This window comes from Mustela erminea, chromosome 18, assembly GCF_009829155.1.
Source record: "Mustela erminea isolate mMusErm1 chromosome 18, mMusErm1.Pri, whole genome shotgun sequence".
NCBI classification, from domain to species: domain Eukaryota; kingdom Metazoa; phylum Chordata; class Mammalia; order Carnivora; family Mustelidae; genus Mustela; species Mustela erminea.
This window is the reverse complement of record NC_045631.1, coordinates 19622781-19649550: the sequence shown is the minus strand read 5'-3', so window position 1 is coordinate 19649550 and position 26770 is coordinate 19622781. Positions and strand designations below refer to the sequence as shown.

Sequence of the window (26770 nt, the reverse complement as noted above, 5' to 3'; positions counted from 1 at the left end):
AGGCTCTGTACAAGAGGAGGAGTGAAGCGCACAGTCCTGTGAGGGAAGAGATATGGAAAAAACAATCCCAGAGAGTGTGAAAGTGTTAGAGCCGTACCACCCACACTCCACACCTTATTCCGCTCCAATTCTCTTGGCACCAGGCTCTTAAGCTAGGATATGCCTCAACAGATGGAAAAAGGGGAGAGGATGGTGTTTAAACTGTTTTCTCCAGTCATCCAGGGTCTCTCCTGCTGCTGCCGCTCTATCTGCGTGATCCCAGCCTTCACCTTCCTCCAAACCCAGGAATCTGAGCAGATAGGGTCACTAGCCAGACTCCCCTTTCCACCTTAGCTCTTGACAGCTCGAGGAAGAGAGCTGAAGAAGGGAGAACCCAGTGGGGAGGAGTATGCAGAAAAGCCAAACCTTTCAGGACAGAGTAGCTGGGTGAGAATGGTACCAAGCATGGAATGGACAGAGCACTCGCTGACTAGGAGCCCAGATCTGTGTTCTAATCTTGGCCCTCCATGGCCTCTCAGGATGACACTGAGGCTACATGTGTCCCACCACTGTTGGGCCAAATGTCTGAGATACTCCCAGCCCATCTGACTCTGGGTCAGATGTCAACAGAGAGCAGGTTCCTCGCCACTCTTCCCTCCAATTAGTTATAGTAGATGAGGTTTTTAAGCTCTTGCCATGTATGTTGGTGCTTTACCTTATTTCATCCATGAAACCTCATCAGTATTTTTTTTTAAAGATTTTATTTATTTATTTCACAGACAGAGGTCACAAGTAGGCAGAGAGGCAGGCAGAAAGAGAGGAAGGGAAGCAGGATCGCCGCCGAGCAGAGCACCCGATGTGGAGCTCGATCCCAGGACCCTGGGATCATGACCCGAGCCGAAGGCAGAGGCTCTACCCAATGAGCCACCCAGCACCCTCCTCATCAGTATTATTAGCCTGAGGAAACAGGCACAGAGGATAAGTGATTTGCTCGGGAGTCTGAGAGCTCTTTCCTTTGGTTCCTTAGCCCCAACTGTATCCTTCTACTTGGTGCCTATTCACAAATTTTTACCATTGGATAACTGTTTTCTTTTTTTTTTATCCCCTTCCTGCCTTCCCTTTAAGAAATACTTCTCTTTGGAGTGCCTGGGTGGCTCAGTTGGTTGAGCATCCGACTCTTGATATTAGCTCAGGTCATGATCTCAGGGTTCCAGAATAGAGCCCCAGCTGGGCTCCCTGCTCAGTGAGGAGTCTGCTTCTCCCTCTCCCTCTGTCCCTCTAACTGCTTGTTAGTTCTCCCTCTGTCCCTCTAACTGCTTGTTAGTGTGTACTCACTCTCCCTCTCTAAATTAAATGGATAAATCTTAGGGACACCTGGGTGGCTCAGTTGGTTAAGCAGCTGCCTTCGGCTCAGGTCATGATCCCAGCATCCTGGGATCGAGTCCCACATCGGGCTCCTTGCTCAGCAGGGAGCCTGCTTCTCCCTCTGCCTCTGCCTGCCATTCTGTCTACCTCTGCTCGCTCTGCCCCCCCCCCGATAAATAAATAAAATCTTTAAAAAATAAATAAATAAATGGATAAATCTTAAAAAAATAAATAAATAGGGGCACCTGTGTGGTTCAGTTGATTAAGCCTTCAGCTCAGGTCATGATCCCTGGGTCCTGGGATCAAGCCTGGCCTCCAGCTCCCTGCTCAGCAGGAAGCCTGCTCAAGGAACCTGCTTCTCTCTTTCCCTCTGCCCATCCTCCCCCCCCAACTCGCGTTCTCTCTCACTCGCTCTGCGTTCTCTCTCAAATGGAGTAAATAATCCTAAAAAAAAAAAAGAAGAGAAAAAAGAAAAATAAATAAATAAATAAATACTCTGAGAACACAGTGAGAAGTGATTGAAGATGACAGTGAGAACTCAGATGAAGGACCTCCTGACTCAGAGCATGTCTTTTTTTTTTTGAAAAGGAAACAAAGTATGCTGTTTTTCTCTCTCCTTTTTTTTTTCTTTCTTATTTTAAGTAAGCTCTAGGCCTAACATGGAACGTGGAGTTTGAACTCACGACCCTGAGATCAACAGTCACAGGCTCTACCAAGTAAGCCGGCCAGGTGCCCCTATGCTGTTTGTTTGTTTTAATCAGGTTTTAAAATATAAAAAGACACTACTCATAAATTTATGCTTATATCACTAATAATGTTAGCTAGATATTAGCACATCTTTTTCTTTTTAAGATTTTATTTATTTATTTGCCAGAGGGAGAGAGTGAGAGAGCAAGCAAGCACAAGCAGGGGGAGCAACAGGCAGAGGGAGAAGCAGGCTTCCCACCAACTAAGGTGGCCGGAAGTGGTACTCGATCCCAGGACCCTGGGAATCACGACCTGAGCTGAAGGCAGACGCTGAACCAACTGAGCCACCCAGGCATTCCTACATAGCACATCTTCTGAGTAAGAGACAAACCCACACTGCCCTGGGCCTCTGGTCAACCCAAAGAGCATCCAAAACTCAATCACTTTTTACTGTGTTCCCCTCGGTGAAGTATTTTTTTAAAGAGAAGGCGAGAAGGGAGTGAAAGAAATAAAACAATTATCCAGTGGTAGAAATTTAGGAATAAACACCAAGTAGGGGGACACAGAGATGAGGAACCAAAGAAAAGCGCTCTCAAAGCCAACCACTGCGAGTGGGACAGCCAGAATCCAGCAGGAAGCTTGAGTCCCAGGATAGCCATCCAGTCCTGCCCGTTCCACATCCCTCATCCCCAACAAAGGACTCCAGTCCCCAAACTGCTAAAAACAGAGATTTTAATGCATAAGGCACAGTGTGAGGCTGGGATCATTAAGCATCCTCCTACTCCAAAGGATCCAGCAGGCTAAGCAAAAGCAGCAGGGATTACCTCCCCACTGCTGGGCACCCTGGAGAGCCCCCGGAAGAGGAGGACATCTAGTCTTTGGCATGGTGCCCAGGGCAGGGAGCAACTAGCATGGTCCCTGTTACCCCTCCATGGGTACTGCCATCAAGAGGCAGCTCTTTGGTCTGGAAAAACAATCAGTGCAAATGTCCAGGGTTGAGCTCTAGGGGAGTCAGGGTGGCACAGTGCCCCAGGGCTGGGCAGGTGCTGGACAGTCCCCTTACCGCTCATGGGCAACACGTTGGTTTCTTCTTGCTGGCAGTTAGGTAGAGGTTGCTGTCATCACTGTGGATGCCTTCAAGAAGGGCGGGAAATATATGAAGCGGGGATCAGAGGTCCCCCACGCTCTCTGACACCTCCCAGCCAGGCAGGCAGGCACTCACGGACAACATCCCCAATGCGCCGGGCCCCTGATTTCTCTAGCTCAGCCAGCACGTTGGCCTCAAAGGTCAGCGCTGCCACACGGAAGAAGAATTCCCGGACATTTTCACCTGACACATGGAGCAGATGGGCATTCAAAGGCCATTCCAGGGCTTGGGTCCCTGGGTACGGCTCAAGGGACAGGAGGGAGAGGCCAGGTAGACAGGAGCACCACAGCAGAAGACCCAAAGCCTCTGACTCACCAGTGAGAGATGAGACCGCCCAGTACTCAGCCTTCATCTCTTGGGCCACCTTGAGTGCGTCTTTCTCCATCAGCACATACTGAGCGGGAGTCTAAGTGAAGGTCGGAGTCAGATGGCAAGGGGGTCCCCTCCCCGAGTTGGTAGCCGCCCCTTCCCCAGGACACACTCACACTCAAGTCCTTCTTGGAACCCACAAGGAAGAGCAGCACACTGGACGGGTCGTTCTCCTTGAGGGCATCAGCTAGCCACTGTCTGCCACAGAGGATAGACAACCAAGGACGGGTGAGCTGGAAAGGCTCCTCCTGCTGACACTCACAGGCTCACCACCTTCTCTCTGGTCCTTGATGCATTCTTCTCCTTCCCTACTAATGCCCCTGACCACCCCTCTTTTCTGTGCCCTCTCTTCCCGAGGCCCCCAGTATAGTTCCACATCCCCACATACTTGGTATGTTCCAAGGAGGCCACATCATTCAGGTTGAAGACAATGATGATGGCTGGAAAAGTGGCAAAAACAACAGACATTACTAGCTCATTTCCCCAACCACTCAGCCCTAGCTTAGACACCAGGACCCCCCACCTGCCCCACTTCTCCGAGACCCTTACCTTGAGCTCCTCGGTAATAGGTTGATGCAATGCACTTGAACCTCTCCTGTCCAGCAGTATCCCAGCTGGGAGGAAGGAGGGGGGTACAACACAGGTATATGGGAAGGGGGCGTGAGATGGGGTTCAGGGGCTGAGGGAAAGAATGGCTGGAATGTATAGAGGTAGCACTCACAGCTGCAGACTGAAGGGGATGCCCAACACCTCAAATCGTTCCATCTCAAAGTCCACTCCAATGGTGGCCTTGTAATTCTTATCAAAAGTGTCTTTGCAGAACCTGAGGGAGCATGGGACGCTCTGGCCCTGAGCCCAGCCCATGTGGCTAGGTCTGGCCGAACCCTGCCCAGCCCAGCCCAATCCAGATCAACGAGAGCACCTTCTTACCTGTTGATGAGACAAGTCTTCCCCACTGACAGGTCCCCCACCACAATGACTTTGGAGATCTTAAATCTGCAGGGCACAAAACCCCTTTTGTGTCCTCCTCCAGCAGGAGGAGTGAGCACTAACTCTTCCAACCTAGGGTGTCTCAATGTTCCCTACTAAGTGCATAAAGGTAGCTGCACCAAGGCTGAGGTTACCATGGGCAGGAGGCCTCCCAGGCGGCTTGCCTGGACACATACGCTTGCAGAAGAGTGTTTTGTGCTTCAGCATCAGAAAGCCATGAATGTGAATCCCAGTTCTTCCATTGACCAGCTGTGTGACTTGGGACAAGTTACTTAGCTTCCCCGAGCCTCAGTTTCAACACTTGTTAGGTGGAGATTTAGTATATATTCTATAGGGTTGTTGTGAAGGTTATAATGAGATTAATGTCCTATATTCTGAGATAAATGTCCTATATATCCTCCCCTTCATTCCCCCACATACATTTTAACATCTCTGAAATCAGGATACATCTTTTTTCTTAAGTGCCCCCCCTTTTTAAAGATTTTATTGGGGTGTCTGGGTGCCTCAGTCGTTAAGCCTCTGCCTTTGGCCCAGGTCATGATACCAGGGCCCTGGGATCCAGCACGGCATCAGGCTCCCTGCTTGGGGTGAGCCTGCTTTTCTCTCTCCTTCTGCCTGCAGCTCCCCCGCTGTGCTCTGTCTATATATATCAAATAAACAAATAAAGATTTTACTTATTTATTTGACACAGAGAAAGAGAGAGAGAGCAGGGGTTCGATGTGGGGCTCAATCCCAGGACCCCGGGATCATAACCTGAACCAAAGGCTGTCACTTAACCCACTGTACCATCCAGGCACCCCATGAAATCAGATTATGTTAGGTAAAACAAATAGGTAAAATAAAAAACGGATGGTGTTCTTCATTTAATAAAAGATAATTATAGTAACCAACACACTGCCTGGCACACAGTAAATGCTCAATTACTGACCCGCCCACAAATTTTATCAGGATTACCTTCTTTTACCCATAATGGGACACATCCCTACAGGCACAGCCCTCTGTCCTGGGGCTCAAATGTATGGTATGTGGGAAGCTGACCTGGGAACCACCCTCTCCTGTTGGACACCTTCTTTGTGTGAAGAAGTGAAGAGCCACCTCTCTACCCCACCCCATTTTATAGGATTCATCACATCCTTGCTGGGAAGAAAAGGGAGAACACATTGGTATAAAAAAGGGGGAATTACCATACAGCTGGTAGAGGCTGAAATGGAGCCCCCCCCCCGGGAGGAGGGGGGGTGCTTGTGTACCCTAGCTTTGACTGAGACTTCCTTTCTTTGTTAAGGATGTCTAACTCACCCCACGGTGCCTGTCCGGTGCTCCTGGCAGGCGCAGATGACGCGGGGGTGGAAGTCTTTGCGCACGTGCAAAGCGGCCTCCTTCCTCAGGCACTGAGAGGGTTAGAAGAGAACGGGACTCACCCACTCCTGGCCCATGTCCCGCAGCCAAGCTGCCCTGGGCGGGGGTAGGGGACCACCCAGAAGCAGCAGACCTCGCTGGGCCGCAGGGCTGGGCCCAGGCCTCTAACTGAACTGGTGCCGCCTCCTCCCCGCCCACACCCCATCGCAGCCAGAAGCCCGACGTGGCCCTGCCGCCTACCTGGGGCAGCTCCGCCAGGACGCGGTCCCTCCGCACCGGAGCCAGAATGTTCATCTCGCCTGCGACTTTGCGGGGAGCCCCGAGAAGGCGCGGGGACCTGATCCGCCCCAGCGACCCGGGCCCGTGGAGACCCGACAATCACCCGCGACCGGGGTGTCCCGACTATAACTCTGGGCCACGGGGAGCCTACGGGAGCCCGCGGCCTCGGGGACGCTACGACCACGGCGGGCCACGGGGATGAGACGATCATCCGGGGCCGGGGCGAACCCACAATCACCCGGGCCCGGGGCGTCCCGACGACGACTCGGGGGCGGGGTGACTCCGCCGCCGCCAAATGGGGGCGGGAAGTCCCGTCGGGGGGGGGCCGGGCCCGCGTAGACCCCACAATAACTCGGGGCCGGATGGTTCCTACAATGACTCGGGGCCGCGATGACCCGACGACACCTCGGGGTTGAGGCTGCCCTACCATAACAGCTGCCAGGGGGCGCGAAGCAGCCCCGCCGCACGGGGTCAGTGTGGGCAGGGATGGCGCTGCAAGGCCTGCGGACTGCTGGAGGAGGGGGCCGGGGCCCAGTCCGCCGCAGGACCCAGCGTCCCACTCCGCTCTCCCTCCGCTAGCGCTGTAACATGATCCCCGGAAATTCCTGGAGAAGGGCCGCCCCCTGCCCCTCTCCCGGCAGCTCCCGGCCTTGCAGCCTGTCCCAGCCTCCCCCTCCTCTCCTCTCCTCTCCTCTCCTCTCCACCGCGCTGCCCCAGCTCTGGGTACCCTGCCAGACCGCTCAAGGGCATCAGGACCGCCTCCAACCAGGCTGGAACCCGCCCAGATCGAAGTCCCCCAGGTCGCTCTCCGCTGCGCCTCTGGGCCGGGCTCCGGCTCCAAGGGGACCCTTACCAGGTCAAATTGGTGACGGAGAATCGGTGATTGCTACGCAGTATCTGGCTGGGCCAAGAACGGCGGGGAGGGGAAAGGAGGAGAGAAGGGGCCCAAGGAGAGGCGGCGCTTCCCTCAACTCCAGGCCCAGGACGTGACTCATAAGAGTCTGCCCCCGCTCGCCTTTCTGCCCGGGATAGGGGTGGGGTGGGGGGAAGCAGACAGGGATTCCAGGGTCGGAATGGGATGCACACCGAAGAAAGAGACGTCCAAATTCTGGGGTGTTTTCCTTCAAGTCTCCCGTGTAGACTGAGGGGTGGGAGGCCAAAGACCAACCTGCCTCCCTCGTCTAAAGAAGGGTTAAGTGGACATGAAACTTCGCCCTTTGGGTAGGTCGCCGCATTGGTACCCGTGTTCTGTCTGATCCCATTGGAATCAAGGACAATTTTTCCATTTCGCAGTTCTGCAGGGTAGAGGAGGAGTGTAGTATACAATGATTCTCACCGTCAAAGGGGAGATCTGGTTCTAAAGAGGGAAGGAGGAAAACAGGGCAGGGTGGAGGTGGGACAGAAACAGACCCGCAGAGAAGCAACCCTAAGCTTTATTAAAACTTGTTCTGTGTCGGGAACTGAATCTGAGGATGCAGATATGACTGGAGCAGGGAAAGGAAGACTAATTAAAGGGAGTAGACTGAATGAAATTCGCAAGAACTAGGGAGCCCTAGAGAAATCTGTACCCCGGGTGTTTGGAATATTGGTAGTTTCAAGTGCGGTCAAACACACGAAATCTGTCACAGGTAAAGAAGAGTAGAATTTGTTAGAGGGACTTGGGCCAGACAGATTCTTAAAGTTCTTTTTGAGAGAGAGAGAGCGCGCGCGCGCAAGCGGGGCGAGAGGCAGAAGGAGAGGGAAAAGCAGGCTTCCCGCTGAGGAGGTAGCCGGATGCTGGGCTCTCTCCAAGGACCCGGAGATTATGATCTGACCGGAAAACAGCCGCTTAACTGACTGAGCCACCTAGGCGCCCCTGGCCCACACAATTTCTGCTCCAACATTCTAGAACTTTGCTTCACCCTACCCGAGTCAACCTAATTATACACCGTCCTGTTTTCAGTGTTACTATCTCCTGGACCTACAGTACTCTTTCCTCAAGATGGGAAAGCGCTCAGGATCAGACAATGGCTACACCATCCATATCCAACAGCCGCAACAAATAAACACGTGTCTACAAAATAACTACAACCCCCAAGAAGCTTTACACTGTTTTGAGGGAAGAGGTGGCGCATGCTTAATCACTCTCCCGAGGAAATTAAATTTAACTACCATTCCCAGAGGGCGCCGCGCTACAGATTATCCAATCAGCTTTAAGTAAAAAGCATCGCGAGTCTTCGGTGAGACTCTGCTCTATAAGCCCCTGGAAACGAGCGTTGGAAATCCCTTTTACGAAGATGGCGCCGAAAGCTAAGAAGGAAGGTTTGTGCTGGAGCTGGGGGGTGACTGCGGGTAGCTGGCGTGAGAGCCCCTCAGAGTGAACGGACCGGGAGGACAATGGCTGAGCTAAGCCTTGCGGTGTCTGCTCCGGAGCCGCTTCTGGGATTCTGGCACGCTGCGGTGCGCGTGGGCCCAGCCGCATGGGCTGAGCTTCTGTAAGGAGGTTGGGGAGGCAAGCCCGGCCGGCACCACCTCTCGGGGCTGCCGGACTGTTGGCTTTGGGGAACAACACGCATCCACAGGACGGAGCTCCACGTCTCCAGACCTGTAAAGAATTAAGTCCTCAACTTAGTTTCCTCTTTTTTTTTTTTTCTTCCGCGTTAGAGCTATATAGGTAGGTAAAACCACTAACACCTATCTTGTCAGATATCAACCTTTCGATCATTGCTAGTTCCCTTTTTTCTTCGTCGTATTTCTGGAATTACTCTTAAGTTCGCCCCAGTATCGTGCATATGATGGAAAAATTGTAACCTGAGACTTGTGATGTCTTCAAAGGAACCACTGATGCACGTGTGGCCTGGAGCGCCCGCTAGGGCTTTTGAGTACGGAAGTGACTGGTTTCTGAATCCTGTGCCCTCGTTTTCCTTCTTTCTCTCAGCCCCTGCCCCTCCCAAAGCCGAAGCCAAAGCAAAGGCTTTGAAAGCCAAGAAAGCGGTGCTGAAAGGCGTCCACAGTCACAAAAAAAAGAAGATCCGCACATCACCTACGTTCCGACGACCCAAGACTCTGCGTCTCCGAAGGCAACCTAAATACCCTCGAAAGAGCGCCCCCAGGAGAAACAAGTCAGTACTGCCCTTTCCCTTGGAAAGATGATGGGTAGCTGTTTGTAATTTGGAAATTTACCAAACCTACAGCACAGCTTCGGGAATACATGTTAGTAGGTAGTGTGTGTCTCTAAGGGGAGTGTGAAGAGATTGTTAATGCCTGATTTAAGAACAAGATGAGACGTTTTTACAGTATTGACGGGAACAGTTTAAAACAGCTCAGTGATTATTAAGGTTAATTGTTGCTTTATATATGGTCAGCGTTTTAAATTCTGCTTTCTTTGAGTATACAGTGGGACTTTGATTTTTTATTTTTTTGAGTTACAGGTTTAGTTGTTCATTGCACCTATTCCTGTAGGGAATAACCCTTGAGGGTGACAGTGTGGGGTGATTCTAGGTTGATAAGGACACTGTTAAAAAATCTGTATTGGAAAGAGAAGACCTGCAACAGGTCTTCTCATTTACTCTTAAGTCTTTACACTCAAAAGACGGGGAAATGGGCAGAAAGGTTTAAGGTCTTGAGTGTATTGGTGCCACACTACTAATGATAAAACTGAGCTTAGGGGGCCACAGATTGGAACAGTAGTAATAACTCACCTCCCAGTGCTGCTTTTTTTTCTTTCTTTACTTTTCTTTTCTTTTCTTTTTCTTTCTTTTTTTTTTTTTTTTAAGAGTTTTGTTTATTTGACAGAGATCACAAGTGGGCAGAAAGACAGGCAGAAAGAGAGGGGGAGGCAGGCTCCCGGCCGAGGAGAGAGCCCGAGGCGGGGCTCGATCCCAGGACCCCGAGATCACGACCCAAGCCGAAGGCAGAGGCCCAACCCACGGAGCCACCTAGGCGCCCCTTCTTTTCTTTTTTTAAAAGATTTTATTCATTCATTTGACAGAGATCACAAGTAGGCAGACAGGCAGGCAGCCGGGGGGGAGCAGACTCCCCGCTGAGCAGAGAGCCTGACACGGGGCTTGATAGATCCCAGGACCCTGAGACCACGACCTGAGCCAGAGGCAGAGGTTTAATCCACTGAGCCACCCAGGTGCCCCTTGCCTGGGAGGGGGCGTCTAGATGGCTCAGTGGGTTAAAGCCTCTGCGTTCGGCTCAGGTCATGATCCCAGGGTCCTGGGATCGAGCCCCACGTCAGGCTCTCTGCTCAGTGGGGAGCCGGGCTCCTTCTCTCTCTCTGCCTACTTGTGATCTCTATCTGTCAAATAAATAAATTTAAAAAAAAAACCTTAAAAAAATGTTGAAGTCAAAGAATGAAGGGGGTTTGGAACTCAGAGATGATTCTTAGAGTGAAGGATGACAGTCCTTCAAGTGGGGGCACCCTTTGCCCAGTTGGTTCAACTCCGGTCATGATCTCCAGAGACCTAGGATCAAGCCCCACATCAGTCTCCCTGCTTCTCCCTCTGCCCCTCACCTTGCTCTTGTGTGCGTTCTCTCTAACAAAAAAGTTTTTTAAAGTCTTTGAAGGGGAAGAAAGTGCACAAGTTTCTGCCCCCAGGTCCCTAAGTTTCAGGGTGCAGATGATGACACTGTTTAGCGACCAAAGTCTGACAGAAATGATTGCTACTTCATGGTCTGATGCACCTGGGTTCTTCTGGGGTTGGGCTCTAAAAGAGGGCCTATCCTTCCCTTTGACCCAGGCCAGCTGACACCATTTTGCTTCTTCCCAAGGCTTGACCACTATGCCATCATCAAGTTCCCCCTGACTACTGAGTCAGCCATGAAGAAAATAGAAGACAACAACACACTTGTGTTCATTGTGGATGTCAAGGCCAACAAGCACCAGATCAAACAGGCTGTGAAGAAGCTCTATGACATTGATGTAGCCAAGGTCAACACCTTAATCAGGTGAGTAGGATTTCAGGAGCCAGGAAACGTGCATGGAGTCAGAAGTAGGTTTCACAGCTTGCAAGCCTTAAGAAATGAGCATCTTCTGCTGTAATTCTAGTCTTTTGTATCTAATATGGGCTTTTGAGGACACATTAGCTCTCCTGCCTCTAGGACTTAATGTATAGTGTTGGTGTTTTCTTGATCCCTACACTTCTAGACAGAGGCAGGCCCTAGAGTAAGATGCAATTTATGTCAGTCTTAGTCTTAAGATGTTCTGTGATATTCCCCCAGAAAGGGGAAGTGGGTTCATTTGTGGTTTGGTGGCATCCCTAGCCTGTGCAAATGATGGAAAAGTCACCATTTGGGAAAGAATGACATGAACAAAGGAACCACTGATATGCTAGAAAGACTAGGGGGGAAAGGGAGGGCTTAGGGGCAGTGATGGTGGGAGGAATTAAGACTTCCTTTATCCTAGGCCTGATGGAGAGAAGAAGGCATATGTTCGGCTGGCCCCTGACTATGATGCTTTGGATGTTGCCAACAAAGTAAGCTACCTGTGCTATCAACTCACCCATCACCTGGGTCCAAGTGAGGTGTCTGTTAGTGACCAAAACCTGACTTTGGCTGCTTAACTCACTGTACTCCTATCCTGAATGGGCCCTACCCTCACCTCATTTTGGTTTTTAACCGTGACATTCTAGCTTAATCTTCACATTTCAACTCCCAGTAACAAAGCTTCTCTTTTGTTTTTCAGATTGGGATCATCTAAACTGAGTCCAGCTGGCTAAATCTAAATACAGTTTTTTCATGATACATGTTTGTCTGTTGATTTGTTGGCTGGGCTTTGGGGAGGCCATACTGGGGTTACACACACTTAATTAACAGGGCAAGACTTTGGTCTACTTACCCTGTTGGAACACTCTGCCTTAGTACCTCACCACACTTGTTAATCCTGGCAGTGGGAGCTCAGGTATTTGTGACCCAGATTGGGTTTTGGACAATGAAAATTTGTTGTCTTAACCCCGTGATGATGGCAAACAAGAATCTCTCCTTTTGTCTGGAAGGGGCTTTGTAGGAAACCGGTATAAGAATTCTCATTAGCATCCATTTCAGGGCAGTGTGGACTGGCTGGCTTCTACAGCACCTGTCCCTGCACCCAACTACCATGTCCAACCGGTCTGTCTGCTTCCCTCACCCCTTGCCCAAGAAAGGACAAGGACTTCAGAGGAGTGCTTTCATTAGCATTTTCAATAGTAGGTGCAGAGCCTGTCCTCAGAGGATGCCCCAGACTTGGGGCTAATTCTCTTATATGGTGAGGCTGTTCTTGGCTGTGTTTGCTCTTCTTGCCACAAGTTGCAGTCCTCTCACTCTGTCAAAAACTTGTCTTTGTGTTGCTGGCTGGGGACACGTCCAGGGCAGAAGTCTGAGCGGAGGAGGCGGGAAAAGTAGATGAGGATCATGATGTCCAGCATGAGCAGGTTACCCAGCAGAAAGGTGCCCAGAGTCCTCTGGCCCAAATAACGCAGGAAGAAGTGGGTGAGGTAGGCCTGAGGGGCCAGGCGGAAGAGAAAGTACATGACCAAGTTGACATACTTGTTGACCCGGTACAGGAGGAGGTGCTGGGCATTGTTGATCTTCATCATCATGCGGATGGTGAGGAATATGTTGCTGACCTCCACCAGCAATGTTAGGACACCCCCACCAACAAAACTGTTCCAGAAGATGCCTGCAAAGAAGGCACCCAGGGCCTAGAATGCAAGGGAGATAATGTGTTAGGGGACCCAAATACCATGGCTTTCCTGAAAGTTGGTGGGCATATCAAGGCTACCAGATTAATGGTTGGGAAATCCATTCTTACTGACTTCATCCTGGGTTATAGTCCATGGTAGATTCAACATGATTAAATCTTGATCCCTGCCCACAGATTCTGGCTCTGAGTAGGGTTTCTAATTTGTTAAAGGTGGTAATAGGTAAGACCATGGATTACTGGCCTCAAAAGTGAATTCAAGGGCACGGATACTGCCAGCCTTCAGTGTCCTGACATTGGTTGGAGATGAGGTTAAGAAAGATGGTCTTTACCTCCCAGGTTCAGAAAAGGCTGAGACCAGGTTGCAAGCACCAGGCCTACACCCCAACCCTTGCCTCTCATTTACCATAACGTGATGAACGAGGTATTCCCAAGAAGCTCGTGTCTGACGACTAATCACGATGTCCACCGTGTCGTGGATGAAATACCCTAGCGGGTCATATGGAAAAAAGTCATAAAAGGAACTGAACAAAAAGCTCCCTGTCCCCACCCCTACTTAGTATTTTCTGGGCAAGACCTACCTGCAGAGAAACAAGCGAGCAGATAGCCAGAAAGCGACCATGCCGTCTCAATCTCCACCAGCATCTCGGGGGTCTGCCATAGACTGGGAGGGAAGAAGGCAGGCTCTCAACATCTCCGCATCCCCAAGGACCCTCTACTCCCCCATTACCCCTCCCAGTCCCCGAGGGATCCGGGCTCGCGCTATTGGCTTTGTGGGAAGTGGAGAGGCTTGGCTGAAACCCAGGTGTCTCCCGGTTCCCAGATGAGCTTTCCCCCTCCCCTGGGACCTCTGCCGCTCCTAGTTGGAGAGCTTTCTGAAGAGGGAATCAGGTGAGACTGCACGGCCTGAGCCTGCCAGAGGGTGATGCGGAGAGTAACGTGGGATCCCCCAACCACCCACCCTCACTCCCCCAGTCCTTCACTCACCACAGCACTGCCCAGACCCCGGACACAATGGAGTGGGCGAAGGAGACCAGCAGGTTGTGCCAGCGCCAGGTGCGCAGGGGGTCGGCGCGCACGTGCTCCGGCAGGGGCAGGCGGCTGAGCGCGCGCCGGAGGGCCCGGAAGGTCAGCGTGGCGCCCAGGAGCAGCGGCAGGGCGGGGTGCAGCAGTGGGGGCATGCTGGCCCTCCCTGCAGTCAGTCTGTCTGCCCCCTACGCTGCCTCGTCCGACTGCTCCGCGAACCGGGCTCCTCTCCGGCCAGTGCAAGCCAGCCGCCAGCCTCGCACAGTTTTCGCGGAGCCCTCTAGGCCCCTAGCTCCTCCAGTCCCCTCCCCGCCGGCCTCTGCCCCCGCCCCCAGCCTCCCCCGCCCCCGCCCCGCCCCCGCCCCGCCCCGCCCCGGCCGCCTGCCCCCGCCCCTCCGGCGCCGCCGCGGCACCGAGGGCCAGAGCCCCATTTCCCGGGGGCCTCGGGGCCCCGCCTCGCTTCCGCGGACTTCGGGCGAAAAAGGGGCTGTCCTGGGGGGCGGCGACGCCGCGGCACCCCTCGCTGGCGCCTCCCGACGGCCGACAGAGTCCCGCCTCGGTTGCTTGGCCTCATTAACCTGCGTCCCCACTTTTCCCGGGGCTACCGGCTCCCCCGCCTCGGCGGGTACTGAGAGAACTCTCTCTCCGCCCTCAACTCCTTTCTGGGCAGAGCGGGGCGGGGCCCGTCACACACCCGCGTCCTTTAAGCCCTGGTCCTGGGGAGGGGTCCGAGCCGAGCCTCGATAATGGTCTCCGCCTATATTGTTATTTTCACCGGATCTTTAGCTTCTTTGGGCCAGAGACGGACATGTTTATCAGCATCTGTGGCGCCCCGCATCGACTCAGTGTCTAGGAGGGGTCGACTAATCCATCACCCTTCTTCCCAGCCCGCTCTTGGGTTCCTGAGGTCCAGCGGCTGTCACAGTCCTCCCTTAGACAATCCCGGCTCTTCTCCTGGCTCCGTGGAGGCTGGCACGAGGAAGACCGGGCTGCCGGGGTGACCCTTATTCTTCAGGACAGTGGGCTGGAGCAGTTGCAGCTCGTGGTCACGAGGTGTCAGCCTATCCCTACCTTGGCGCGGGATCCCCTTCCCGCCTCCAGGCAAGCGAGGTGCAAACAGAGGAAAGGCTGAAAACGAGTGCTGGGGGAGGGGGTGGTAAGTAGGAAGGGACGGGGGGTTGGGAAGAGATTCTGCGAGCGGGAGGGAAAGCTAGAAGCCTTAGGCGCCGGAGACCCAGGGACCAAGAGGTTTGGGTGTTTGCTCTGCCTCCCTTGCTGGCTCCAATGTTACATATTAACGCCTCTGGGTCAACCACAGCCCGACTGGTTTCTAGGTGAGGGCACGAGTGTCCCGGGTTGTGCGGCTTTTCCCCTCTGCACTTCCCTTTGCTCCCAGGACAGCTTTGTTTATCAGCCAACAGCAGCCTGAGCCAGCCACACCGAGGGCCCCTCGTAGGGCCCCTCTCGTGGTCTTTCCAGGTGGACAGGTTTGAGTCTCTTTTGAGGGGTGGGGCGGGACAGAACATAAACACTCCTTTCCTCACATTCCTCACTCACTCAGAAACAGGGACGCTGACTCTTAGCTAATCACCATCCTCTTGCTCCTTAGCTTTTATGGAGCTCGAACAGAGCAGGAGGCACAGGGAGACAACAGGAATTATACTCACTTCCGGCCAAGACCTTAGACAATCATACTAACCAGCCCCTTACGTTTAGGCAGAAGCCTTGATCCCACACCGGTCAAACAGCTCTCCCTCCTCTCTCTGATGCTTTCACATAGTGGTCTACATCCCTCCCATCTTCCCCACAAAGCGATTCTCCTTACAGTTGAGCCTCGAAGGCGGATTACCGGCGGCAAAGTTGCGGGGGAGGGAGGGGTGTGATGAGAGTGCTGACGCGGGCGATGCTCACTTGTTGGGACAGCCTGGAGTCTCCTTCTCCCTAGGTGTATCAGTGTGCAAGGCTCGGGGTTTCCCCGGTCCCTCCCTAGGCAAACACGAAACTAACCCTGATCCCTGCCCCACAAACCGAGAATGCTGACGCTCTTCGTAGTTTTGGTAGTTTATCATTTGCGTGCCAATGAGAATCCGCTCTCTCCTGAAATAGTGTCACTAGTGAGCAAAGAGGTGGGCTGAGATGGGCGCCCGGGTGACTCGGTTAAGCGTCTGCCTTCCACTCAGGACACGATCTCAGGGTCCTGTGATGGAGCCCCGCGTGGGGCTCCCCGCTCAGCGGGAAATGTGCTTTTCCCTCTACCTCTGCCTTCCTCTGCCCGCTCCTGCTCTCCCTGTCTCAAATAAATACAATCTTAAAGAAAAAGAAGTGGGTTAGGGAGATTGGTCCTCGCTTTCCATCCTCACTGGTTGTGAAGAGCAGCCCTCGGGTCTAAAGCTTTGTGAGGGCCAGATGCGAACACGTGTGTAGGGAATGGCTTGTACCGTCCTAGCTGCCAAGCGCGCCAAGAAATGCCATAAAACCCCATTTCTGGGATTCTGAAAAAGGAACTGTGGGAGTGAGCTGCAAGGACGTGCAAACGGCACTAGACAAATGCAAAGCCGAAACTCACACCGATTTCCCTTGCTCCGCCCCGCAATTATCTTACAGTGTCGGGGGTGCGGCCACAGGGTGGGCGGGTCCGCGCACGCGCCGCGTCTGGGTGGGGGGTGGGTTCCGGAAATGTGACTCTGAGAAACGAGATGGAGAAGTACGAGCGGATCCGAGTGGTGGGGAGAGGTGCCTTCGGGTGAGCCAGGGATCTGGGAAAGGAATTGGTCGGGGAGAGGGAAAATGAACCCCAACTCTGACGGCGAATTCGCTGCCCGGTTAGCCCCGCCCCGAGGCGTGAGCGCCCGCTTGGAAAGCCCCGCCCAGGCTTCCGGTCCCGGTCCTAGTTGGGAGACTCCGCCTCTAACGAGGTCACGCCCCCCACCTCCCCTCGAGCCCCGGCGGGCAAGCCTCTGCGCCGCTGCAGAGTTCTGTTCTTTGATACCTGACTCAGCCATTCAACAAATATTGAGCGCTTAGCTATACCCATCAGGCTCTCGGCGCCGAGTGTACAGTAAAGTCCAAAATAGGCGTGTTTTTTTTTCCCTCTCGGGGCTTGTAGACTGTAGTAAAATAATACAATAAACAAGATCCTAAAGCAATTGTTAACAAGCTGCGAACGTGGCATACACCACGACTACTTATTTGGGGTGGTGAAGGAAAATTTCTCTCTTTTTTTTTTTTTTTTTTTTTTAAAGATTTTATTTATTTATTTGACAGACAGAGATCACGAGTAGGCAGAGAGGCAGGCAGAGAGAGAGAGAGAGGAGGAAGCAGGCTCCCTGCTGAGCAGAGAGCCCGATGCGGGACTCGATCCGAGGACCCTGAGATCATGACCTGAGCCGAAGGCAGCGGCTTAACCCACTGAGCCACCCAGGCACCCGGAAAATTTCTCTTTGAGAGGTGAATTGTAAAGCCAAGACTTGAGGGATGAAAACCAGTAATCCGAAGGTGAAGGCAGAGCTTTTCAGGCAGAGGAAGCAGCATATCCTCACGCGGGAAGGACTTCAGAGTATTCAAGGAACTGAGAAAGACTGGTGAAGTTGGAATGTAGTGGGCAAAGTAAAGGATGGTATATATATATATAGAGAGAGAGAGAATGGTATAAAATGTGATTGTCACAGAGGACAGCTGATGGCCTAATAGGCAGAGGTAAAGAGGTTGGGGTTATTCGAAGTGTAAAAGGGAAGGGGTTTAAGCAGAATGAATGGTCTTGATATGATTTGCATTTTTATTTTTTTTTATTTGTTTTAAAGATTTTATTTATTTGAGAGAGAGTGTGTGTGTGAGATAGAGAGAGAGAAGCAGGGGGCAGGGGAAGAGGGAGAGGGAGAAGCAGACTCCCTGCTGAGCAGGGAGCCCGATATGGCGCTCATTCCAGGGTCCTGGGATCATGACCTGAGCAGAAGGCAGCTGCTTAACCCACTGCGCCACCCAGGTGCCCCTGATTTGCATTTTTAAAATGTCATTCTGGCTGCAAGTCAGAAATGGATGAGTTCATATTATTTTAGAAGTGGAAACAGGAAAGATTTTGGTGTGATTTTCAGGTGTCTTTTTTTTTTTAATTCCTTTTTTTTTTTTAAGATTTTATTTATTTGACAGAGAGAGAGAGAGATCACAAGTAGGCAGAGAGGCAGGCAGAAAAAGAGGGAAGCAGGCTCCCTGCTGAGCAGAGAGCCTGATGCAGAGCTGGATCCCAGGACCCTGAGATCATGACCTGAGCCCAAGGCAGAGGCTTCACCCTTTGAGCCACCCAGGAACCCCCTTTTTTTTTTAAGATTTTTATTTATGGGGGCGCCTGGGTGGGTCAGTGGGTTAAGTCTCTGCCTTCGGCTCAGGTCATGATCTCAGGGTCTTAGGAGCCAGCCCTGCATCTCTCTCTCTGCTCAGTGGGGAGCCTGCTTCCCTGTCTTTATCTCTGCCTACCTCTCTCTTGTGATCTCTGTCTGTTAAATAAATAAATAAAATCTTAAAAAAAAAAAAGATTTTATTTGACAGAGATACTTCAAGAGAGGTAACACAAGCAGGGGGAGTGGGAGAGGGAGAAGCTTCCCACGGAGCAGGGAGACTGAGGCAGGACAGGATCCCAAGACTCTGGGATCACGACTGAGCAGAGTATTAACTACTGAACCACCCAGACACCCCCAGGTGTCTGACTTGAATGGTTTTATCAGTTACTGAGATGGAAGAGGCTGAGGAAGAAAAGGTTTGGGGGCAGAAATCAAAAGTTTTATTTTGAATTTGTTAAAATTTAAGATGCAGGATGCATGGGTGGCTCAGGATGCATAAGTGTCTGCCTTCACCTCAGGTTATGATCCCAGGGTCCTGGGCTCAAGTGCTGCATCAGGTGCCTTGCTCACTGGGGGGAGCCTGCTTCTCCCTCTGCCTGCCACTCCCCCTCCTTGTACTGGTCACTCCTGCATGCTCTGTCTCTCTGACAAATAAAATCTTTTAGGGGCACCTGGGTGGCTCAGTGGGTTAAGCCGCTGCCTTCAGCTCAGGTCATGATCTCGGGGTCCCGGGATCAAGTCCCGCATCAGGCTCTCTGCTCAGCAGGGAGCCTGCTTCCTCCTCTCTCTCTCTGCCTGCCTCTCTGCCTACTTGTGATCTCTCTCTGTCAAATAAATAAATAAGTTCTTTAAAAAAAATTAAATAAAATCTTAAAAAAAATTAGAATGTTTGCAAGTCACTCTGGTAGAAATGCAAAGCAGGTAGTTGGATTTGTTAGTCTGGGGCTCAGAGGAGAGGTTTGAGATGGAAATATAAATTTGATACTCTTAAATGATCCTCTTATAGTCCATTCATTCAGCAGATACTTATTGACCCCCTACTGTGTGCTAAATGCTGGGTTGTGCTCTGGGGATATAGTTGTGAAGGAGACTAGGAACACTGCTTTTATGGCCACTGACCAGAGTTGGAAGAAAATAATAGTATGAACAGCTTCCACTCATGCTCTCAACAACCCAGGGAAATTGATTCTGGTTTCCAGATGAAAATGTCATATAATCCCAAACCAGGTAAGTAATACAAGGAGGAGCCAGGATTTGAACCCAGGCAGTTAACTCTGAAGTCTGTGCGCACTAAGGATGATCAAGACTAACTTCACTGTGCCTGTGCTGAAACCAAGCCTCAGGTTAAATGACTTGCCCCAGGTCCACACACAGCGTTTGTGGCCAGTTATCCCTGTTCTTGAACTTGTCCTATGCATTTTAGATGACCTCTTAGTCTCCATGCCTGTTTCCCCTCTCCTAAGGAGCATCCAGCGACCAGGTCTGCCCTGCCTGACGTGTGGCTGGAAGCTCAGCTGGGACCCACCCCTGTGCTCTGTGTCCCCAGGATTGTGCACCTGTGCCTGCGCAAGGCTGACCAGAAGCTGGTGATCATTAAGCAGATCCCAGTGGAGCAAATGACCAAAGAAGAGCGGCAGGCAGCCCAAAATGAGTGCCAGGTCCTCAAGCTGCTCAACCACCCCAATGTCATCGAGTACTATGAGAACTTCCTGGAGGACAAGGCACTCATGATTGCCATGGAGTATGCACCAGGTGGGCCAGCCTCCTCACACTGGCCTGGCTCCAAGGGCCCCTCTCTTCTGGGACAAGCAGACCCAGATCAGCCAGCTTCCATCCTCAGACTGGGTTTGATGGCAGTTCACAGGTATAGGGTTGTGACACCAGGTGTGCAAGGCTGGCAGACCCTTGCCCTGTCTGCGCTGTTGGTTTCTTTCTTTTTTTTTTTTTTCCGCTGTTGATTTCTTAACAGGAGAGTGCCAGGCACGGGAAAAGACTAGACCTTAGCTAGTTCCTTCCTGCTTCAGGTGGCACGCTGGCCGAGTTTATCCAGAAGCGCTGTAATTCCCTGCTGGAGGAAGAGACCATCCTACACTTCTTTGTGCAGATCCTGCTCGCACTGCACCACGTGCACACCCATCTCATCCTGCACCGGGACCTCAAGACTCAAAACATCCTTCTGGACAAACACCGCATGGTTGTCAAGATTGGGGACTTCGGCATCTCCAAGATCCTTAGTAGCAAGAGCAAGGCCTACACGGTGCCTGGGCACAGAGGGGACTTCATGGGTGCTGGAGGGGTTTTGAGGACCAAGGCTCACTCTGCGTCCCAACCCCCTCCCTTCCCAAGACCTTGGCCCCCTGCCCCCCCGCCCCGGGCTGGTTGGTCCTGCAGGAGGAAGCAGTCTCCAGTGGGCCTTGGACAGAGCCTTCCCTCCCCTAAGCTGTAATAAGATCTGCTTCCCTCTTGCAGGTGGTGGGCACCCCGTGCTACATCTCCCCTGAACTGTGTGAGGGCAAGCCTTACAACCAGAAGAGTGACATCTGGGCCCTGGGCTGTGTCCTCTATGAACTGGCCAGCCTCAAGAGGGCCTTTGAAGCTGCGGTGAGTTATACCCCCAGAGAGACAAGTGAGAAGTATCTATGTCTATCTCCCTGCCCTAGAAGTCCTTGGCTCCAGCCACTTCTGTGTTCCTTCCCTTGTGGTGGAGTTGTTTCCCTCCTCAGACTGGGAAATTACCCCATGGCTGGGCTGTGGCTTCCCTCAGGCTTGGGTCCCCCGTTAAACTGAGGACTCCTGAGAGCAGGGCTCTCCCACCAGATTAGAGACTCCCCCCAACCCCCGCTGCTTCCACCAAGGGCAAGACCTGACCTGAGTTCTCCCAACCAACCACCTAGGGTTTCTGAGGACATAGCTGCAGCTCCCCTATCAGGTGTTCCTATCCCTGGGAGTCCCCTCGTCAGACTGCAGGTTCGCGGTGCAAGGCTTTGACCCTCCGGTTAGACCTGGAGGCAGGAGGTGCTGCCACCCAAGAGCCTGGGACAGGCTCTGGCCAACCTTACCCTTGGTGCTTCCACAGAACCTGCCAGCACTGGTCCTGAAGATCATGAGTGGCACCTTTGCACCAATCTCTGACCGGTACAGCCCTGAGCTGCGCCAGCTTGTCCTCAGTCTGCTCAGCCTGGAGCCCTCACAGCGTCCACCGCTCAGCCACATTATGGCGCAGCCCCTCTGCATCCGCGCCCTCCTCAACCTTCACACTGATCTGGGCAGTGTCCGCATGAGGAGGCCTGTGTGGGGAGTGGGGCGGGGGGGGGGGGCTGTAGCTCTGGGAAGCGGGTGTGTGTGTGTGTGTGTGTGTGTGTGTGTGAAAGAGAGAGAGAGACACCCAGTGAGAGCAGCACAATAAGCCTGGGCAGGTCCTCCGTTCTTGCATGTGTGGTGTGTTGGGGGGTGGGGGGTGGGGGGTGGGAGGGCAGGTGCCAGGAACGGTCCGTGTCCTGAAGCCCCCATTTGACCCACAGGGCAGAGAAGTCCCTGGTCCCTGGGCCACCCATGGCCCCGGGCTGCAGCCCAGGAAGCAGGACCACCGGCTCCCGCTGCAGGGGTAAGTCAGAGCCGACCTCCGGTGCCTCCCCGATGCCAAGCCATTCCCACCAGTTTAATAGACCTGACATGGTGTCCCGCAGGCATACCCCGGGGACCCCCCCGGCCGGCCATTCCGCCACCACTGTCGTCCGTGTACACGTGGGGTGGCGGGCTGAGCACCCCGCTGCGGCTGCCGATGCTCAACACAGAAGTGGTCCAGGTGGCGGCCGGACGCACGCAGAAGGCGGGTGTCACGCGCTCTGGGCGCCTTATCTTGTGGGAGGTGAGCAGGCTGTTGGGTGGGGGGAGCCTGGGGTCCAGTGAGGGGGGGTAAGTCCTGAGGGGCCACTCAGGCCCCACCCATGCCATCCACAGGCCCCGCCCCTAGGCGCGGGAGGGGGCGCCCTCTTGCCTGGGGCCGTGGAGCAGCGGCAGCCCCAGTTCGTCTCCCGTTTCCTGGAGGGCCAGTCGGGCGTGACTATCAAGCATGTGGCCTGTGGGGACCTCTTCACAGCCTGCCTGACCGGTGAGTCCAGCAGGGGACTATCCTGGGGCATTCCACAGATTCTGAGAAGGCCCCCCCAGAGCAGCTCCCCTCACTGGTTGTCATTTGCGCACTCATTAATGCTCTACTAGGTATCTTGCATCAGGTGCTTTATTATTATTATTATTATTTAGATTTTATTTATTTATTTGACAGAGATCACAAGTAGGCAGAGAGGCAGGCAGAGAAAGAGAGGAGGAAGCAAGCTCCCCTGCTGAGCAGAGAGCCTGATGTGGGGCTCTATCCCAGGACCCTAGGATCATGACCTATGCCGAAGGCAGAGGCTTTAACCCACTGAGCCACCCAGGTGCCCCGCTTTATTATTTTTTTAAGGTGTATTTGTTATTTTGAGAGAGAGAGGTGCTTTACTTACACAGTCTCCTTTACCCTTCACAACAGGCCTGGCGAGGTAGTTACTGTAGATTATCTTCATTTGAGGGAGGCTGAGTGATAGACTTGGAAAGCTCAGATCTACAGCTCAGAGGCTGTCTCTTGTCCAAACTCAACCAAAGAGATACCCTGCCTGTCCTTTTCTACCTTCTGCCCCATTCTTCCAGCCTTTGCTTCCAACTTCTTTCTCTTCCAACCCATGGACTGGCCTCTCTGGAAAAACAGCCCAACCTCTCTCCCTTCTTTTTCCTCACCACCCCTCTCTGCAGACCGAGGTATCATCATGACCTTTGGCAGTGGCAGCAATGGGTGTCTAGGCCATGGCAGCCTCAATGACCTCAGCCAGGTGGGTGCTGCAGGTACTTGGGGGAGGAGGAAGTGGGGTGGTGGCAAGGAGTGCACATCTGACAGCTGACACCCGAGTTGGGGGCCGGGAATCCCCAGCAGCCACCGGTCCCTCTAGCTCCTGGGCTGCACCTGTTCTGAGCAACACCAGGGGAAGTACAGAAAGACCAGGCTTCCCCAGTGGTGGCAGTGCATGTGTGTGTGTGCATGTGTGTATGTGTGTGTGTGTGTGTGTTAAAGACACAGCTGTCTGGTGAGAATTTGCAGCCTCCAACTTCTTCATCCCTCCATGGGATGCTGAGGCCAGGCAGCAGTCCAGGCCCCTTGCCTACTATCTCTTTCTTCCTCTCTCTCTCTCTCTCTAGCCCACCATTGTGGAGGCCCTGCTGGGCTATGAGATGGTGCAGGTGGCCTGTGGAGCGTCCCACGTGCTGGCCCTGTCCACTGAGCGAGAACTCTTTGCCTGGGGCCGCGGAGACGGTGGTAAGCTTTCCTCCCTGTTCAAGCTTCTAGGTTCCATCTCACAGCACCCTGACTGGGACTTGAAGAGGACTTCATACCCACCTCCCAACCCTGGCCTCTTCTCCCTCTTTTCTCTTAAGCCGATTCCATTCATTTCTTCATTCACCAAAACTTTACTGCCCATCTAGTACAAGCCCCTCCTGTGCTGGGTGCAGAGACAAGATGAGGAGGAATACCTTCCTTCAGGGTAGTGAGAGATCTCTTTCATCCGGCGGCCCTCTCTGGGTCAGATGTCATGCTGGGCATTGGAAACTAGAGAGGACTTACATGGAGTTTCTGTCCTCCTGGCCTAGTGTGGGGAGGGATGACATCTCCCTACAATAAAGGACAGACAACATCAGGGCTCCCCACAAGGTCCAGAGATGTGGGAACTCAAGGAATGACACGGGACATCCCTGGAGGAGACAGAGTTAGCATCTGAACAGGGCATTAAGGGGGAGTAGGATTTTGACCACAGGGCTTAGCTATTTCTGGCAGAGGGCACAGCCTTAACTCACGCCGCTACCGCCTCTCCATGGCTGGTCCGCATCCTGGCATCACCAACACTAAAATCCAAACTAGCCCCATCCTTGTTTCTCCTTGTAGGCCGGCTGGGACTGGGTACCAGGGAGTCCCACAGCTGCCCCCAGCAGGTGTCCATGCCCCCAGGACAGGAAGCCCAGCGGGTTATATGTGGCATTGACTCTTCCATGATCCTCACTGTCCCAGGCCGAGCCCTGGCCTGTGGGAGTAACAGGTAAATGGGTCCAGTGGGATGACTAGACTGCCCTCCCCCTCCCTGGCTGCTAATGCTCTGTCCGTCATTGCCTACCTTCCACCCAGGGTCCAAGCTGAGGGTGGGGCTGAGCACACTGCTGGGTTCAACCCAGGGTGGGAACTGTCCTCTGGGAACCAGCCCTAGCACACATTGGTGGGGTCAGGAGGGTCTGTGCAAACCACCAGTCGGACTTGGCTTCTGGTTTTACCTTCAGGTTCAACAAGTTGGGCCTGGACCCCCTCTCCCTGGGGGAGGAGACTGCCCCCCACCAGCAGGTAGAGGAGGCCCTGAGCTTCATACCACTAGGCTCTGCACCCCTCAACCAGGAGCCCCTGCTCAGTGTGGACCTGGGCACTGCTCACTCAGCTGCCGTGACTGGTGAGTAGGACCCAGGCCCAGGAGGCCATGGGTGGACTCCCCCGTCTCCTCAGGATCTCAGCTGAGACAGCCCCTATCCTCTCCTCTTTCCTCCCCTACAGCCTCTGGTGACTGCTACACTTTTGGCAGCAATCAGCACGGGCAGTTGGGTACCCATGCCCGCCGGGTCAGCAGGGCACCTTGTCAAGTCCAAGGCCTGCAGAACATCAAGATAGCAATGGTGGCCTGCGGGGATGCCTTCACTGTAGCCATTGGGACAGGTGATTGATCCGTGGGCACTGTGGGGCAGATGGGGTGCTGGCAGGCCCGTGGGCAGTGGGGATGGGGGTGGTATCCCACTCAGGGCTGTTGAACCTCCTCTTGGGGCTAGATGGAGGGAGGGTAGCTGCTTACTAAGCTGTGTCCTCCTCTTCCGGTCCTTGGGATTCTCTTTGGCAGAAGGTGAAGTGTACTCTTGGGGGAAAGGGGCCCGAGGTCGACTAGGAAGACGGGATGAGGATGCTGGACTCCCTCGGCCAGTGCAGCTGCAGGAGACACATCCCTACACAGTGACATCTGTGTCCTGTTGCCATGGAAACACTCTCCTGGCTGTCCGTCGTGAGTTGTTACCTTTTCCTGCCTCACCTCCACAAAGTTTAATCCAGTGGTGGGGGCCCTGCCCACCCTCCTATCCCCCCATGGTCACAGCCCAAAGCACTAAGAGCATGTTAAGCCTCCAGATAAATGAAAGCAGAAGCTGTTGGGTAAGACAGCTGCCTGCCTGGCGAAGGCAAGGGAGTCTATTTCTTGGGCCTCACTTTAAGGACTATTCCCAGTGCTTCCCAGGGCCCAAAGGCATTCTTTCTGCTACCCCCAGTCCAGTTTAGTTTGAACCTCTGTTTCTGGCCGGTCAAGGTCCAGAGTCCAGGGCACAGTGTGTGTGGGAGTGGGAGAGAAGGTGGGTATCCCTTGCTGGAGGCACTGCCCTCTGGGTGTCTGCAGGGGTTTCTCATTTGTACCTCCAGCGGTTACAGATGAGCCCATCCCACCGTGAGGCATCTAGATACACTGCTGGACCACCCCAATATTGCTGCTCATCGGAACATGCTTGAAAACTCCAGACACTTGCAGAGGACTGTCCCCACCAGCACTGGAGTGTCCTCAGTGCCGGAGAAGAACCAGCGGAACAGCCACTCTCCTTTGGCCCTGGATCCGGAAACCCCAACCACCCCATTCCCCCAACATCTTTTTTCTCTTCCCACCCCTTTTAAGTTGGTATCCCCAGGGTCCAGCCTGGCTAGGGTCGGAAACCAGACCCAACCTTCCCAAGCAGGGTGGTCTCCAGCGTCTTGGCAGGAAAAAGCTGGAGGCAGCTGTGGCTCCACCCAGACCCTGCCCTTTACCCCCAGCATAATTAGAGAATAAGTCGCTGGTGCCCCCTGGGAGAGCAGCTCAGTGCTTTGGAGCAGGGCAAGCCCCGTCCTGCCTGGACTGGCCATTCTGGCTGCCTGGCTTCTGCATTGCTCGGAGATCTGGAGGCACAGAACTTCTGAGTGGACTGGGAGTGTATCTGCAAGGGCACCAAAGTGTCCACTGCAGAATGGGGTCCCTGCCGAAGGTTGCCCCTCCACCCACGCCATTCCCCCAAAGCAGGTTGGGAGAAAGAGTAACTGGCTGGGCCAGACCAGTTTTCCAGATGACTGGGAAATAGCGCCAATAAAAACATCAACTGCCTGCCCCGAATGTGATCTCTTCGGGTATGGGGGTGGAGACCCGACACCCCAGGGCTGGGCAAGGCCGAGGTCCAGGGAGGAATGTGGGCGCAGCCTGAGGCTGGGGCCGAGGTTCCTCTGGCCCAGCGCCCAGCTAGGCTTCCCTGCGCCAGCCGAGCTCCCCAGATCTGGTTGCCAGGCTTCGGCTGCCTAGCACCTGCAAGCTGGAGTCCCGGGCCCCGGGGCGACACGTGGCCCCCCGAGACCGAGGTGTTGACGCCGGAGAAGCGAACCTTTGTGGTGCGGCCCAGCGTGACCGCCGGGGCCCTGCGCCCCATCCAGCGTCAAGAGACCCCCCAGCCCCG

General features: G+C 53.7%; 3 protein-coding genes, 1 long non-coding RNA gene and 3 other non-coding genes across 11 annotated transcripts; 5 read left to right on the top strand and 2 right to left on the bottom strand.

Annotated features, from left to right (window-relative positions):
• Positions 1-2746: 2746 nt before the first annotated feature.
• Positions 2747-7132, bottom strand: RAB34 (RAB34, member RAS oncogene family). 3 transcript variants are annotated; one of them, XM_032320996.1, is made up of 12 exons: positions 7026-7132; positions 6134-6346; positions 5834-5925; positions 4478-4543; positions 4269-4370; positions 4097-4161; positions 3936-3987; positions 3664-3745; positions 3494-3584; positions 3254-3361; positions 3095-3165; positions 2747-2995 (listed from the first exon to the last, which is right to left on the bottom strand). In XM_032320996.1, exons 2-11 carry the CDS (start codon positions 6185-6187, stop codon positions 3098-3100), a joined length of 780 nt encoding a protein of 259 aa, XP_032176887.1. In that variant the 5' UTR covers positions 6188-6346; positions 7026-7132; the 3' UTR covers positions 2747-2995; positions 3095-3097. The 3 variants fall into 3 exon arrangements, with proteins under 3 accessions (XP_032176887.1, XP_032176886.1, XP_032176888.1); XM_032320995.1 differs by having other exon boundaries at positions 2747-3165; XM_032320997.1 differs by lacking the exon at positions 4478-4543 and having other exon boundaries at positions 2747-3165.
• A 246-nt stretch (positions 7133-7378) lies between these two features.
• Positions 7379-11001, top strand: LOC116577576. The gene is made up of 3 exons (XR_004280539.1): positions 7379-7393; positions 8115-9273; positions 10928-11001. It is a non-coding gene; the product is annotated as an uncharacterized LOC116577576 (long non-coding RNA).
• LOC116578594 lies at positions 8938-9001 on the top strand. The gene has a single exon (XR_004280962.1). It is a non-coding gene; the product is annotated as a small nucleolar RNA SNORD42 (small nucleolar RNA).
• On the top strand, positions 10770-10841 carry LOC116578598. The gene has a single exon (XR_004280965.1). It is a non-coding gene; the product is annotated as a small nucleolar RNA Z17 (small nucleolar RNA).
• Positions 11002-11422: 421 nt separating the features above from the next.
• LOC116578595 lies at positions 11423-11487 on the top strand. Its single transcript, XR_004280963.1, has one exon. It is a non-coding gene; the product is annotated as a small nucleolar RNA SNORD42 (small nucleolar RNA).
• Positions 11488-12309: 822 nt separating this feature from the next.
• On the bottom strand, positions 12310-16079 carry TLCD1 (TLC domain containing 1). Of its 2 annotated transcripts, XM_032320999.1 has the most exons (5): positions 13821-16078; positions 13415-13497; positions 13240-13322; positions 12680-12834; positions 12310-12509 (listed from the first exon to the last, which is right to left on the bottom strand). In XM_032320999.1, exons 1-5 carry the CDS (start codon positions 14012-14014, stop codon positions 12392-12394), a joined length of 633 nt encoding a protein of 210 aa, XP_032176890.1. In that variant the 5' UTR covers positions 14015-16078; the 3' UTR covers positions 12310-12391. The 2 variants fall into 2 exon arrangements, with proteins under 2 accessions (XP_032176890.1, XP_032176889.1); XM_032320998.1 differs by having other exon boundaries at positions 12310-12834; positions 13821-16079.
• A 421-nt stretch (positions 16080-16500) lies between these two features.
• On the top strand, positions 16501-26427 carry NEK8 (NIMA related kinase 8). 2 transcript variants are annotated; one of them, XM_032320987.1, is made up of 15 exons: positions 16501-16602; positions 19740-19945; positions 20218-20450; positions 20663-20794; positions 21270-21478; positions 21715-21797; positions 21880-22061; positions 22154-22304; positions 22982-23058; positions 23423-23540; positions 24165-24315; positions 24551-24714; positions 24816-24974; positions 25153-25311; positions 25719-26427. In XM_032320987.1, the coding sequence occupies exons 1-15, from the start codon at positions 16556-16558 to the stop codon at positions 25745-25747; spliced, it is 2100 nt and encodes a 699-aa protein (XP_032176878.1). In that variant the 5' UTR covers positions 16501-16555; the 3' UTR covers positions 25748-26427. The 2 variants fall into 2 exon arrangements, with proteins under 2 accessions (XP_032176878.1, XP_032176879.1); XM_032320988.1 differs by lacking the exon at positions 16501-16602 and having other exon boundaries at positions 19852-19945; positions 20298-20450.
• Positions 26428-26770: the final 343 nt, after the last annotated feature.

Coding starts and splice junctions, on each gene's coding strand:
- RAB34 (XM_032320995.1), bottom strand. CDS start 6,187: ATGAACATTCTGGCTCCGGTGCGGAGGGACCGCGTCCTGGCGGAGCTG. Junction 3,746..3,935: donor GCCTCCTTGGAACATACCAA/GTATGTGGGGAT, acceptor CCTCTGTGGCAG/ACAGTGGCTAGCTGATGCCC. Junction 3,166..3,253: donor GCGCATTGGGGATGTTGTCC/GTGAGTGCCTGC, acceptor CCCTTCTTGAAG/GCATCCACAGTGATGACAGC.
- TLCD1 (XM_032320998.1), bottom strand. CDS start 14,014: ATGCCCCCACTGCTGCACCCCGCCCTGCCGCTGCTCCTGGGCGCCACG. Junction 13,323..13,414: donor GCTCGCTTGTTTCTCTGCAG/GTAGGTCTTGCC, acceptor ATGACCCGCTAG/GGTATTTCATCCACGACACG. Junction 12,835..13,239: donor ACCTCGTTCATCACGTTATG/GTAAATGAGAGG, acceptor CTTGCATTCTAG/GCCCTGGGTGCCTTCTTTGC.
- NEK8 (XM_032320987.1), top strand. CDS start 16,556: ATGGAGAAGTACGAGCGGATCCGAGTGGTGGGGAGAGGTGCCTTCGG. Junction 21,798..21,879: donor CACCGGCTCCCGCTGCAGGG/GTAAGTCAGAGC, acceptor GGTGTCCCGCAG/GCATACCCCGGGGACCCCCC. Junction 23,059..23,422: donor GCCTCAATGACCTCAGCCAG/GTGGGTGCTGCA, acceptor CTCTCTCTCTAG/CCCACCATTGTGGAGGCCCT.